This window comes from Buteo buteo, chromosome 11 (assembly GCF_964188355.1).
Source record: "Buteo buteo chromosome 11, bButBut1.hap1.1, whole genome shotgun sequence".
NCBI classification, from domain to species: domain Eukaryota; kingdom Metazoa; phylum Chordata; class Aves; order Accipitriformes; family Accipitridae; genus Buteo; species Buteo buteo.
Window position 1 is genome coordinate 22,307,963 of NC_134181.1, and position 13,647 is coordinate 22,321,609.

A 13,647-nucleotide genomic window follows, 5' to 3' on the forward strand; every position below is an offset into this window, starting at 1 on the left:
AAAGTCCTCATGTCCCCTGAAGTACATTTTGACATTAACAGCCAATGTTTACCATCTAGAGCTTCACTAAAATCAAACAAGACACTGTCCTGCATTTCAGCATACATTCAACACCACTTCTGGTTTAAAGGTTTCCTCAACACAACAAACACCTACTAGCTATAAAGAAATTAAGGTATCAGAGCAGTATACATTTCTTGTGTCATCTCATACCTCCAGGACACAGAAAGATCTTCCCCAGCTCTCTAATTTGAAGTTCACTTCCAAAGAGAAAGGCAATTAAAAAAAAATTAGCATTAATAATCGCAATCAAAACTAGTTAGCAAGCAGTCTCAAGACAAATTGGATAGCCAAACAAAAGACAATCAGCCAGAACCCTTGTCAGTACAGCAGAGCCAACCCTGAGGAGTAAGGCACACAGCTTTTTCTTAGTACCATTCAGTTAAGGCAAGCACTTGGAATGAAAACATTTGGATAAGGACTAATAATAGACTTTGCAGACAGAAGTACAGTGTATTACAGCCTTGTCCTACCAGAGTGGCTGTCATAGCCACTGAAGATCCTTAAGACAAAACCCTTGCTGTTAAAAAGCTACAGCAACCATACAAGGGGATGTAGAGTGTAAGGCTCGGTGACACGGCCGACGGAACTGTGTGCAGGCCTCCTACACACTGCTTTGACTACATTTGCAACTGGAGTCTCTCTTTGAGATAGCAAACTGAAAAAGTAAAGACGGTTAAAGAAAGTGAGAGAACAAAACACCACCCCCACTGAGCAGTGTGCTCCAATGCCCCTGTACCCTTTGCTCATTAAGGATGGATCAAAATGGCAAGATGAGGAAACTGTGGCTCAAAAAAATGAAATATTAAACCTCCCCAGACTTCTCCCTACCATGCTTCATTGGTTTTTTCCACATTTGGTAAAGAAACACATAAATAGAAACATTTTAAACCTAAAATAAAATACTTTATTTCCTCCAAACAACATTTTTTCCCCTTTCTTTTCAAAATAGGTCTTTTAACACTCATTTGCAGACCAAATGAAAATATGCAATAGCCATGTAAACCAACATACCCGCATCTACTTAGAAAAATACATACATCCTTCAAAACAAAAGCATACATGGATTAAAGTGAAATCTTCATGGCTGTACAATCCTGGGGGTTTCCACACCTGCAAACATGAACATACCCATGTGTACAAGAAAGATGGCACACAACTTGGGGAACTGTTTGTTCAGGTCGTTATGCCTCAAAGCCTTTTTTTAACAATTTTTAGCAAGGAAAGGCTAGCAAATCCTGCCAGCTGCATGTTATATGAGCCTCTCCTGGCTGGTGGATAAGTTTCCTGCATTTAAATGTCTCCTAAAGGTTCTGCTTGTTATAAGCATGTCTGCAGCCACTGGCTAATTCTTTTAGCAAATTTTCATTCTTAAGGCTTGAAATCAGCTCTGGACCCATATGGAGTCACAAGAGAGGGCTTGATGGCAATCCAAATTATTGCCTAAAGAGTAAGCAATGAACAGTCATGGGCTGAGCACTTTTCTGGCATAAACAGCTCCATTTGATCTTTCTGTCAAGTGACTGAAGCACAAAAAGAACTGCAACTAAGGATATCAGCATGGCATTCACAAAAATAGTTGCAAGAATGAGTTGGAAAAACCATTACCAGACTTTGGCAAGGAAATTTTAATCTCAGTCTTCACTCACTAAAATGCTTAAAAAAAATAAAAGACTGATATTCAAAGGCTACAAGGTGAAATTTAGAGACACTGGTTTAAAAGTGGGAAATAGGGACTAGTACTGATAAACACCACCATTTCATACCACCCAAAATGGTAGGACAAGTTACACAGGGATTCCCCCACTTCACTACTAAGAATTAAATCAACTGTAAATTAAAAGGATGTCAAAAGACAGTTTTTACGGATGGTAACAGGAGGCTATAAGGCTCTGAGGCTTCATCTTACTGGTCAACCCTTGAATCCTTGATTCACTGGAAGCAATGTTATTCTGCATCCTAAAGCACCCAGCTTTAGGTCAGAAATCAAGGTGGGTTTTTTTCCTCCTACTTTCTACATGGGCAATATTAATCTCTTTCCATTAAGTCCCAAGTTGTTTTTCTAATAGAATACAATTCTGCTACATACTCTACTTTTACAACCAGTAATTTGACATATTCAGCTTAAATTAAGAATAGACACCAATTAGTATCATTCTAATAGACTACCAGATTTCATACTAGAAATCTCTTTTTTCTTTTTTTTGGTAGAAATTAAATTGGAAAGCCAGTGGCAAGAACACACACAATCTGTGCACATCCAAATGAATCTCAATACAACACAAATTTAGTAAGAATAAGTAGCAAGTCTCTTAACTTTAATGGAACTCAACTTTAAAAAAAAAACAAACCAGCATTTTCACTTAGCAGAGTACCCAATTCATTCAACCTTCATGCAACTGATTTCAAAATGTTATGCTGTCTTAAAACAGAAGATCCAAAAAGTTCCAGAAAAATAATGTAACTCATAGCTAATCATTGGGGACTAGATATCAGTCCTTCATTGAAACCTGCAACAGCAGAGCTGCAAAACTAAATTTACCTCAAGTTTGCATGAATCTCAATCATGTCATAACCAACTTATTCTTTCCACCCCCTCTATTTTCCCCTGTGTGAAGCCTGAAACTCCTAATTATGAAAACCAATATCCAGTTCATCTTCAAACCAGTAAAAAAACAACTTAAAAGCAGCCAGGATACTGAGACACTTCATCAGGTGTCACCCAAAATCAAATCAAATTGGCCAAAAACTGACAGCTTCGATGAAGGCAGGAGTCATCAGACCCTCTCCACAAAGGTTAATACATTCTTCCCGTGCATTCTTACATATTCCAAAAGTCACAACAGAAATTAAGTGTCACTTATTGTCAAAGAAATCTTTGGTCTAAAAACAGCTAGGACAATGCAGGATTCTCACAATTAAAAGGACAAGTGTCATTCTTAACTTTGAAACTCCTGCCATTAAGACAAGAGTAATAATAAAAAAAGACCACATCCTTTCTTTTTAACAGGAACAGCTGCTGTCAAAGCATTTCTCCTGTCATCTCCCCACATCTGCCAACAGAAAAGTTTGAGTAAATCGGCCATCAAGATCCATAGGACATTGGATTTCTTTCTGTTTAGAGATCTGGCTTTCCACAGGAATGCTTGCACACATTTCTTTGGGGATACTTCCAAACGGATGGATTATGCTTCCCCACCAGCTCAGTCTACTGTATCTTGAAGTAGAGAGTCCTAACTTCCCCAAAGCTTTTCTCCTAAAAATTTATGAAAAAAGACAGATATGTCTGACAATATGGGGAATGGTGGGATGGGAGGAATCTCAAGGAAGCCTGCATAGTTTGTCAGATGTACAGAACAGACCAAGGAAAGCTTGAAAAAATAAATGCATTTTCCCTCACGGTCTGTCAGTAACCTCAGGATTTTACTTTAACTGTAAAACAATAATTTAAAAATATTAGACTAATGTTAGTAACAAAAAAACCCAAGTTATTTAAGTACCTACTAGATGAGATGCTTCTGGCTACTCATGCCTCCATGGCAGAATATCACAGTGTAAGCACGCCCATGCACTTGAAATATCTCATTTACCCCTGCTTTAAGAGACATCTTTTCAAATGCTTCAGCACAGTGAGAGTTTCAGAAGCATTAATCACCTCTGAAACAGTGGCAGAGACACAGGGGTGTCTTTGGTGGACAATACCTTTATTCTGCTTTTTGTTTCACATAAAGATGGCTTTTACAGGTGATCTTTGATACTGTCTCATCATCCATTCTTCTACAGCATTTCTTCCCCCCTTCCTTATTTTGTTTTTCAGCATTTCTTTTTTATTCTTTGGTGAAAGTCATCTGTGGCATTGCTTGCAATCGAGCTTACAGGTTCAAAAAATGATTTACAGGAGAAGCTCTTACTGCATGTTATCTCCCAATCTGTAGCCTCTGTTCCCTTCCTTCCTGGTTTGAGAGGAGCATGACTCAGCTCACAGCAAAAAGAGCAAGTTCTATTTAAATAAATTAAAATGGACAATGACCAATCCCAGAAGCTTTTGTTAGGCAGCTTCTATTTATGTGCAACTGTAAAAAGCAAGATTTTTTAAAAATGTTATGAATTAGACCTGAGCCACCAACTCATTCACCTATCATGTTATTAAATAAAAAATGAACTGTTAAATGCACTAAACTCTGCCCCGATCAACGTGGCAAGAAAGCCTATTAAATGTGCAGCACCTCCAGACAAAACAGTTTTTCAGCAGTGCTTTTAATCCCTTACCAGTAATCAATTATCCTTCAAGCTCCAACACCATACAATTAGAAATGCTTCCAGAAGGTGACTGGTAATTCATCAGGAGACTACATTTTCCTTCTTACTAACTCACTCTTTTGACCTTTTTCTGCAAGATCTTGCACATATCAACAGCAAAGCTATTTTTCCTTTAAACATCATTTCTCCCTCTGAGCAGGTTTTTTCCACATATACTACAAACTTAAAACTAAATGTTAATATACAAAATTTAGGCCTCAAAATTTAGCTCTCAAAGGAGCAATATGGAAAATAAAATTTTACTCCCTTAAAGGAACAGTCAGTTACCAATTTCATCATTTTTATCCTTAAGGGGAACCAACTGAAATCTTAATCATACTTTCCGAAATAAAGTATTTCTTCAGCTTAATGCTTCTCCAGTGGTACCCAAAGCATTCCTTGATACACAAATCTGTGCATGATCACGTTTTTAGCCTGAATAACATTAGGAGTTCCTCATTAATAGCTGCTGCCATAGACAGAAGCAAGTCTTCACTTTCATTCAGGAGTCTCAAATTATTCTAAGGAGGACCCAAAAGCCACTTAAAAATAACATAACAGCCCATTCATTGATGGGGAGACAAAGCCATACAATAACCTGTCAAAAACCATACAGCCTGCTGCTCTTTGCATAAACAAAATTAAAACCCAAGAGCATCTTTGCCTGGACACCTCTGCTACTGCTTACAGGCAGTCATTTTCAACCCAGCCTTTGTGAGACAGCTGCCTGCTCACAAGACACTCATCCCTCAAGTCTTTCATCAGGCTTGCACACTGCTGAACGTTCTGGCCCGAATCTCACATTTCAGCTTCTACAAACCCTGGAAAAGTACACAGGTGCATCAAAGCTCCCACGTGTTGGTCCACAGAAGAGGGCTAATGTCACACAACAGCATCCCCCATTGTCTGGCCTGATGCAAGACATATAAATCACCATACCACCTCTCATCATGAAGCCACAGTTCTGACCTAGGTGGCACACAAATTGACTCAGGGAGAGCTGTGACAGAGGAGAAAGTTTCTCCACTGCAATCACTGTCCCTCCCAAGTCCCCCACCCCTGAGATTAAGCCTCAGGTTTACATACAACAGGACGATATGGTGCAAGTGGGATTGATACCTCAAAACATCCTCCCAGCACTAACAATGTCACACCAAGGTTTTACAGTTAAAGTTACCTTCACATTAACAATGTTTTTAACACCTTCTACCTGCCTGTGAAACAAGGTCTAGCAACAGCAACTCACTCAACTCTAGAATTATTCTAAAGTGAAATATTACTAGTCATTTGCTGCTGCTTAGCTTGCACAATCAAGTGGAGTTGTCTCTTTGCAATGGCTGTGTTCAAATCCCATAAGAACTCCAACAGTTTGCCCTGGAGGAGATCCTCCATAGGCACAAACTGCAAAACTTGCTGGGGAGAGTCCGTATCTAATAAAGAGCTCATTAGTTTCTTCAGATGCTGCAGATATTCAACAACTGGACTGGGGAGGCCTCGGTAACCAACGCACAGCAAAGCAGCACTAGTCCTTAGTGGTTCATGGGAGGTCGGACAAGCAAACGTGATATATCTGAAACAGCAATGCAGTATAAAGACCAGGCCAGCTGTGAAGCGTGTAAAACAAGAAAGAATAGGCAAAATCAATGCATCTCCCATTGTAAGCTGATTCAACGAATGCAGAACACACTCCAAAAGCTGTTGCTGGTACTTTGGTTCTCCATCATAAAGCAAAGAGAAGCTAAAAGTCAGCAGTGTGGCCGAGTCCAGGAGCTTTATTTCCATACTGGGTTGGTTTTCAGTATCACAGAGGGATGGAAAGTCCACCACAAGGCACTTGAATTTGTCACTGCATCTTCCATTTAGGACTTCCTGATGACTCTGGGAAAGATCAGACACTTCTGCCAGTATCAGTTCCCCAGGAAGAACTTCACAGGAGTGACAAATCTGCAGCATTTGTCTGCTTTTCAGCCTCCCCCCCACCAATTCATTCATAGCTTCATTAAGATTTTCAAAGACTTGACCATCACAAAACGGAGAACGTTTTACCACTGGTAGTCTTTTTCCTTCCAAAATGTACCACAAGCTACACTCGAGGTTAGAAGACAATCCTTCCAAGATGCACATTTTACCAGCATTATTTAAACTATGATCTTCAGCCCAGTGATCAAAATGGCCCTTTGCCACTTTATCATTCCATGTCAGGGTTTCCAGCATCTTCCTTTCGTTGTACGTACTAAAATATTTGTTTCTTTGCCCAAACCATTTTGCATTCATGCTGCAACCAGTCTGAGATTTCTTGACAAGCCAGTTATTTCTGGCAATGGGTTTCATATGAAGTCTTTGCATGAAGAACTCTACTGCACAATCTCTTAACTTGTTCAGTTTCATCTGCTCTGCTTCTTCCATGCGCTCAAAGAGATGGATATTCTCAGAGATAGTCTCTACCTGGCACTTGTGGAAGAACATGCAACACTCTTCATGTATTTTAAGAAAAGATTCTGGCAGCATATGCTGGGGAAAAAGTGCTTTGTTGACCATTTCTGTTCCAAAGTTCTCTATCATCTTAGAAAGCAGCAGATGAATGCTTTCTTTGCCCATATAACGAAGACAAATCACATAGGCCTCCGAGTTTCCAGCTTTGCTAGTGGCTGGCTTAAAGACATGGACCTCCTCAAAAGAGCAGTTTAGCAGAAAGAGCAGGTTGGTAGAACTGTGTTCAAACAGCGTGAACATCTTCAAAACAAAGGATCCCCCAGTGCCTAGGATCATTAAAGCAGTGACCGTTTCACAGTAATGAAGGGGTGAGACAAGAGCCTCCTGTTCACCTGGATTTCCCTGGCAATCAAAGCTGCCATCAGCAGTTACCAAGTGAACTGTGGCCATATTACTTACAAAGTTCTGAAGTCCTGTTAGATGTTTCAATGTCATCACATCACCAGTGTTATCCGGGCCAAAGTACCACCACGGCAACGTATTTGCTATAAGACGGTCATCCATGATCATCATCAGGTTGTCGTTTGCTTCATGATAGGGGTTTAGAGTATTAGCTACCCAATTCCAGTCACAAGGGACATGGTGGGATTTCAAGTAGTGATTGAGACTGGCTATAAAAGCTCCAGGTGCTTCACAGAGATGGACAGAATTCAGTTCTCCACCCTGAAGAGCTTCTTCAGGAAGAAGAGGAAAACTGCACAGGATCTCATGAAACTTGCACCATGCCTGGGTACACAGCTCAGCATTCACAGATTTCTTCACGTGAGGAATTATTTTCCCCGCTTTATTGGTAAACGAGGTGTGCTGGTGCCATTCATCCAGATTCTTATCACTCAGTTGATTCTTCACTTCATTCATAGAGTTCTTCAGAGCCAGGAGTGAGTTGAATTCCTTATGATTGCACGTAAAAGCATCACTGGGATCTGGTAGCTGCCATTCATTATTCACTGGCTTAGTGTAAGTAAACTTCTTCGCAAAGAGCTTCTCAATTTCAGAAAGAATTTCAGGACTGAACTTTTCAAGGTTTGCAGTCTGGTCAACACAAGGCTTCTTACATTTGTTCATTCTTGGATTGATTCACAACCTGGAGAATAGCACGGGAGAAGAAACACTGTCACTCCAGTCATACATATATATGTATATAAAAATAGACAAAGCTTTTTAAAAAAAAAATTTCTCCTGTTTAACCTCTGTATTCCAGAATGAGAGAAATGCTTCACGGAATCATGCACCAATGAAGAAAATAAATGAGGGCTATCCTGAATAAGACTATTTGGAAATCAGGAGGTTCACAGGTCCAATCACCCTTCATGCTATTTACATAGAAAGTGAAGAAGACTTGGCTGCTGCTTTGGCTGTTTGCTGACCTCCGAATTCTCTGCTCACTATATAGGTCTAAACACTTACATACAAGTATCTCTCAGTCACAAAAGAGACCATACCACATACTACACAAATTAAATAAGTGGCCCAGAAATCTTTTAATCCGATTATAGTAGTATTTATCCGAGAGCTCAAAGTACAGAGAGCAGGGAGCCACAAGCAACAGCAGCTTTGAGAGGGAGCACAGCTGCTCCTCCTATTTCCCAAAAGCTAACACTCACACCTCTTCCACCAAACCCAGTGTGATGCTGGGAGAATCCCCTCGGTAACAGCCCCTTAGCTGAAGAGACCCTGGTGAGAGGTTTCACACCAGCCTGCAAGCAAAATCCCTTTTCTGTGCTCAGCATCACAGCTCTCTGCCAGGCCCCTGCAAGTCCTTACGCCTAGCTTTCTCTACTGGAAAAATACCAATAAATGCAAAGTGAGAAAAGACTGTTGCATCCATGGTCAATGCTAACTGGTGCTTGATGTTAAAGAAGAAAGTAGTACAAAGCGTTGTGCTTTGAGTGGATAAAGGCAGACTAACACAAGCATACTCTGCGCAAAGCTAACGAGTCTGCTATCATCTGCTCCAGTGCACAGCACAAAGCATACAAGGCAGAAGTTAGGTTCACTAACCAGAAATCAGCCAGCCAACAATCTATTCAATACCAAGATGTTCATTGAAGCAAAATAATTTAATCAAAATTACTACAAGAGACAGGAAATCCCTCAGCATATCATTTTAATCATCCCATTCCCTCAGAAGCAAAATACAGTGATCTTAAGTGTTATAAAACAGTTCAGTGTGGAAAAAAAATACTAGGTTAAAATTGAAAGAGTGGAGAAACTTTGGAAGCAAACAGGACAAAGAATGGCCAACCTAAACACTTTACTACTCCTGTTGAGTCCACATAGCATGTCAGGCTACAGCCCCACAACCATGGCCGTCTCCTCACATAACCATCAGCCCTCTGAGGAGAAGCACATAGTTATATACATACCAGTGAAGTTTCACCTCACTTCCCCAATTTGACTGCCCTTCAATAAGCATATTTACTTTCACTTTCCTTTATGCAGATGTATTTTGGCTTTAATCTAGTTCCTTCTCACCACATGCACTGGGGAGAAGAGGAAAACGGAGGGAAACCCAGGAGACCACTGTGCCCTAAACCACTTTTACTTCATTTTTAAATACAAACTATGAGCATGGCCTTTTAATTACAGCTCGCACCAGCAAACCCCTAAACAAGCTATCATCCAAAGCACGACAAGGGAACAGGCAATCACCTGCTTTTTTCTTTTTTTATAATTATTTCCAGTCCCCACTGGCCTGGACTCGATGCGAACCCGCTGAAGGGCTCTAGGCTCCTCCCCATCCTGCAGCTCCTCACCCATCCCAGCGCCGGGGGAAGGCTGCCGCCCCGCACACCAGACCCCTCTCCCCTGCCTAGCAGCCAGCCCCGGCACACGCTGGGGGCTCACAGGGCCGCGCCGCCACCCGCGCCCCCCGGGGAAACCCGCTCTCCCCTTCCCGCCCGCCGCCGCGCTACAGCCCGCCCCGCCGCAGCGCGGCCCTGCCGCCTCCCTCCGCCCCGGCCCCTCGTAGAGCCGCGCCCGGCTGAGGTGTCTCCCCGCGCCGCCCGCTCGCTACGCGAGGCCGCGGCTGCCGCGCGGCCTAGAAGGAACAGCCGCTCTTACCCGGCGGGCTGCGGCGGGAAGGGAAGGGAGGCAGGCCCGGCCCCCTCGCTCCGCCGCCCGGCCTCGCTACGGCCGCTCCTCGCCGCCCTGCCCTCTCCTCAGTGGGGCGCCGCAGGCACCTCCCCCCGGGCCAGGAGAGCTTCTGCTTATGTATTTATTTATTTAATAAATAAACACGGAGGGTTCTTTCAGGGGCGGAATACCTGGTGAGTCACCCATCCCTGTTACTGCTGGGAGAGGGTGAGGAGCAGCGAGGGCCTTCGTTCCCTGAGCAAAGGCTGCTCAGGCAGGGCAGGAAGCAGGTCACCTGTTTGAGGCCACTTCATTCACAGGAGCTAGGAAGCAGGCTGCTTTTCACCAGAAGACTCAGCTCATTTGAGCTGGCTAGCTTTTTCAGCGGCTGGGGGGGGGGGGGGGGGGGGGGGGCAGAAGAACCACCTCCCAGCAGTAGTGCAGCCTAAAAGAAATAAGAAATATTTGTAGAAATTATTCAACTAGCACTTACCACACAGTAATAGTTACAGGTTGCTCACAGAAAAAACAGGAGGAAGGCTTCATTGGGATCTGCTAGCAATCCATTGGAGAGGAAGGACTGAGGCTCAGCACCTTGCATCTTTTAACTGAAAGACTTGGGACATCTGCCCTGCAGACACAGCTGACCGAGGAGCAGGGCCAGAGCAAAGCACCATCATCTCCCAGGCCTACAGATACCACATCTCAAGACACACTCTCCAGGCCAGCGTCCATCTCCAGAGTCAGTAGTGATGCTCCTCAAGAGTTCGCTTTGGCCTCTGTAACCCACAAACAGATACTTAAGACAACTCTTGCACATGATAACCCATTTTGCTGCCCTTTCTAAATCCCCAGGAAACTTGTTACACCCAACTTGGATTAGCAGGAGGCAAGAACCTTGAAATATTAACAGAGCAATAATGAGCAGAATCAAGCATCTAGTGCAACATCCCTGGAAATACACGTGCACTTTCTAGACAGCAAAACAGCATCTAATCTGCAAGCACAGACAGGAAGGTCAAAGCAGATTAATTACTACAGCAGACAGAGGGTGCAAGCTGCTCTTGAGGTTTAAATATTGTGGGCATTTTCTTCTACGCAGGTTAGGGAATGAGGCACTTGCCGGCCCATTTGCAAACAAACAGCCAACGATGTAGCATGAGTTAGCAGAAACCCTTCTGCTTCAATGCCAGGCTTAGTGCTATTGACTTTTGCACTCTCACATATTTCTCCTTGATGAAGCACAATCCAGCCCTAAGCCAGAAGTAGCTTTAGCACAGAAATTCAGTGCTATAAGTACAAGGCACTCCAGAAGTGATAAAACTAGGAAAAATTTTGCTAGAGGCTCAGTAATTCATAGAAAGCTTGACATGTCCATCTTAAGTATATAATAATAATAACATACAGGTAAACGATCTTTCTCCTGCTCTACATACATTAGAGAACTGAAAATCTGATATATCTGACTATATGAAACTATGAACAGAGAACCTCCCTCTCCCCTTTTAAGCTACTTACTTGTTTTCTAAAATGAAACAATATTGCTACAAAACAGAAAAAGCCTCAAGTATAGAAGAAAACACCATGCTACCTGTAAACATGATACAGAACTAAAACTTGTTCTTTAAATCCCTTAAAAAAAAAAATGCTTTTTTAAAGATAAAATTGCCATATTCACCCCAATAAGCACTAAAACAAAAAGATATCAGCTACCTCATCAGAAAGAAGCTTTATCCAAGAAAAAAGAGATTAGGGGTGGATGGAAGATTTATATGTATGTCTGCAATGCCTCTTCACCCTTTGATTGGCCTGTTTGAAAATCACTTTCCAATCAATCAACATCTTTGGCTACTTAAAGATGGGAGGGAAAGCTGGGGTAAATTAGTTAATGCAGTTGAGCAGTTAGTGAGGTAGGTAGCTGAAAGTATTTTTGGTTTTCCAGTGTATGTTGTGGTCTTTATTTAAATTTGATTGTATCAAGTATGTAGGAACATAGTTGTTAATTTTTTTTTTCTTATGCTTACCCTAGACAAACTTCAAGCTACTGAAATGTAAAAGGTATGTTATAGTCTGAAATGTTTTTTTTTTTTTTTTTAGTAAAACTAACCCATCATTCCTTTAGTTTTGGCTTTCTCTCTGATATCTCTAGTGACATTGTGATGTTTTAATCATGTTCCTTTTGTTATTCTTGTATGTTCACACAACAAACACAAGACTTGTAGTGACTGAGTTCTGTGGACAACAGGTTATTTAAATTATTAAATTTGTTTCCTTTTTAGTCTTTTTCTTAAACCTTTAACATTACTTGTAAAATCCCCTTTTTTCTGTTCTGGAATTCTGAACTGTTTAGATAATATCAGCAAGAGAGTAACTACAACTCAGCATGTGGGGTAAAGTGGTAAGTTAGTAAGTCTTTTACTACAGCTAGTAGCTTCTTTGTCTCACCATCTGCTGGATTACCGAAGGTAAGGATCTCCCAAAATACAAGGAAGAACTATTCATCACTGAGGTTGCAACATTCCAAGATTCCCAGCTAAAAGAAATATAAGCAAATAGCATGCTTAAGAAAAATATGATGCTTCTTCTGAAATAAAACCTTTAACCCAGCTTGTGAGTTTTGTTTTCCTCCTATGTTTTCCCAAATCTTTTCAAGTTAAAGCAGAAATTCAAGTAGATACTTGTGTCTTATACTAAATAATCTCTTTTTCTATCCATGTGAGACACTCAAAATGGGAATGTAGCACTTTCTTCCTGGTTTAGTCCTGCTTCTGTGGAATTAATCTTCTATTAGCTGATCTTTTCCCTATCAGATCATGAGATGTGTGCACAGCTGTGGCACCAAAAGCCCCAACCAGAAGCATCTGTCTTTAAAGGAACATTGTACAGTTAAACATTGGGAGTTAAACATCTGATTAAGAACAGAGTAGTCTTGTTTATGCCTCTGACTTTTTTATTAGCCAAAATAGCAAAATGCATATATAGTATAAGCATGCTATGTGATGGAGCTGAGGAGTGTTGCTGGAGTGTTTGGGAGCTCTTTTAATCATATTGGATATGCAAGAAGGCTGCTGGGAGGCCTATGCTGAACCCTGGAAGAAACTTCATAGGTTTGACACTGCACCCAGTACTTCTCACCCTGCTGCTAAAGATCAGCCCCACAAATGTGTAATTTTGCCTCACATCTCACCGTGTTTTTAGTTATCACTGTGCAGGATGCAATATGTTTGTAAGATGAGGAGATAGCATTGGTCTTTCACAAACAGGCAGGTAACAGCTTGCTTTTTTTTTTTGTAAAAGCGCAGAGCAAACTTTCAAAGCTGAAGGAAAGATTTACAGGGATACTTTTAGCTAATAGTTTCCCCACAGGGATTTGCAAAGGCACATCAGTTGCATGAATCCCACCTAGCTTCAGTCGTCTTGAGATCTCTAGAGGATCTTGCTGCATACTTATCTGTAGGTCTGGCTGTGCCAGTGTGTTTTTAAAGCTCTTTGTGGGCAGTTCTAGAGGAATACTTTGGATTAAAACTGAAAGGCCACCATGGGGGCTTCTGAAGGGCTCAGCTGTGACTTCTGTGCTGGGATTATGTTATGATCTGTGTAACCTGAGTCCATGCCAGGAGGAGGCAGCCATCCAATGGGACCGTGAGGTTAATGCTGTCGATTCACCTGGAACCAGTTGCATGTATGGCTGAACCCTCTCTGACAGTTGAGAGGTGGGAC

General features: G+C 41.8%; 1 protein-coding gene across 1 annotated transcript; it reads right to left on the reverse strand.

The window, feature by feature from the left end:
- Window positions 1-956: 956 nt before the first annotated feature.
- Window positions 957-9,944, reverse strand: CMTR2 (cap methyltransferase 2). The gene is made up of 2 exons (XM_075040419.1): window positions 9,916-9,944; window positions 957-7,936 (listed from the first exon to the last, which is right to left on the reverse strand). Exon 2 carries the CDS (start codon window positions 7,915-7,917, stop codon window positions 5,623-5,625), a length of 2,295 nt encoding a protein of 764 aa, XP_074896520.1. The 5' UTR covers window positions 7,918-7,936; window positions 9,916-9,944; the 3' UTR covers window positions 957-5,622.
- Window positions 9,945-13,647: the final 3,703 nt, after the last annotated feature.

Coding starts and splice junctions, on each gene's coding strand:
- CMTR2 (XM_075040419.1), bottom strand. CDS start 7,917: ATGAACAAATGTAAGAAGCCTTGTGTTGACCAGACTGCAAACCTTGAA.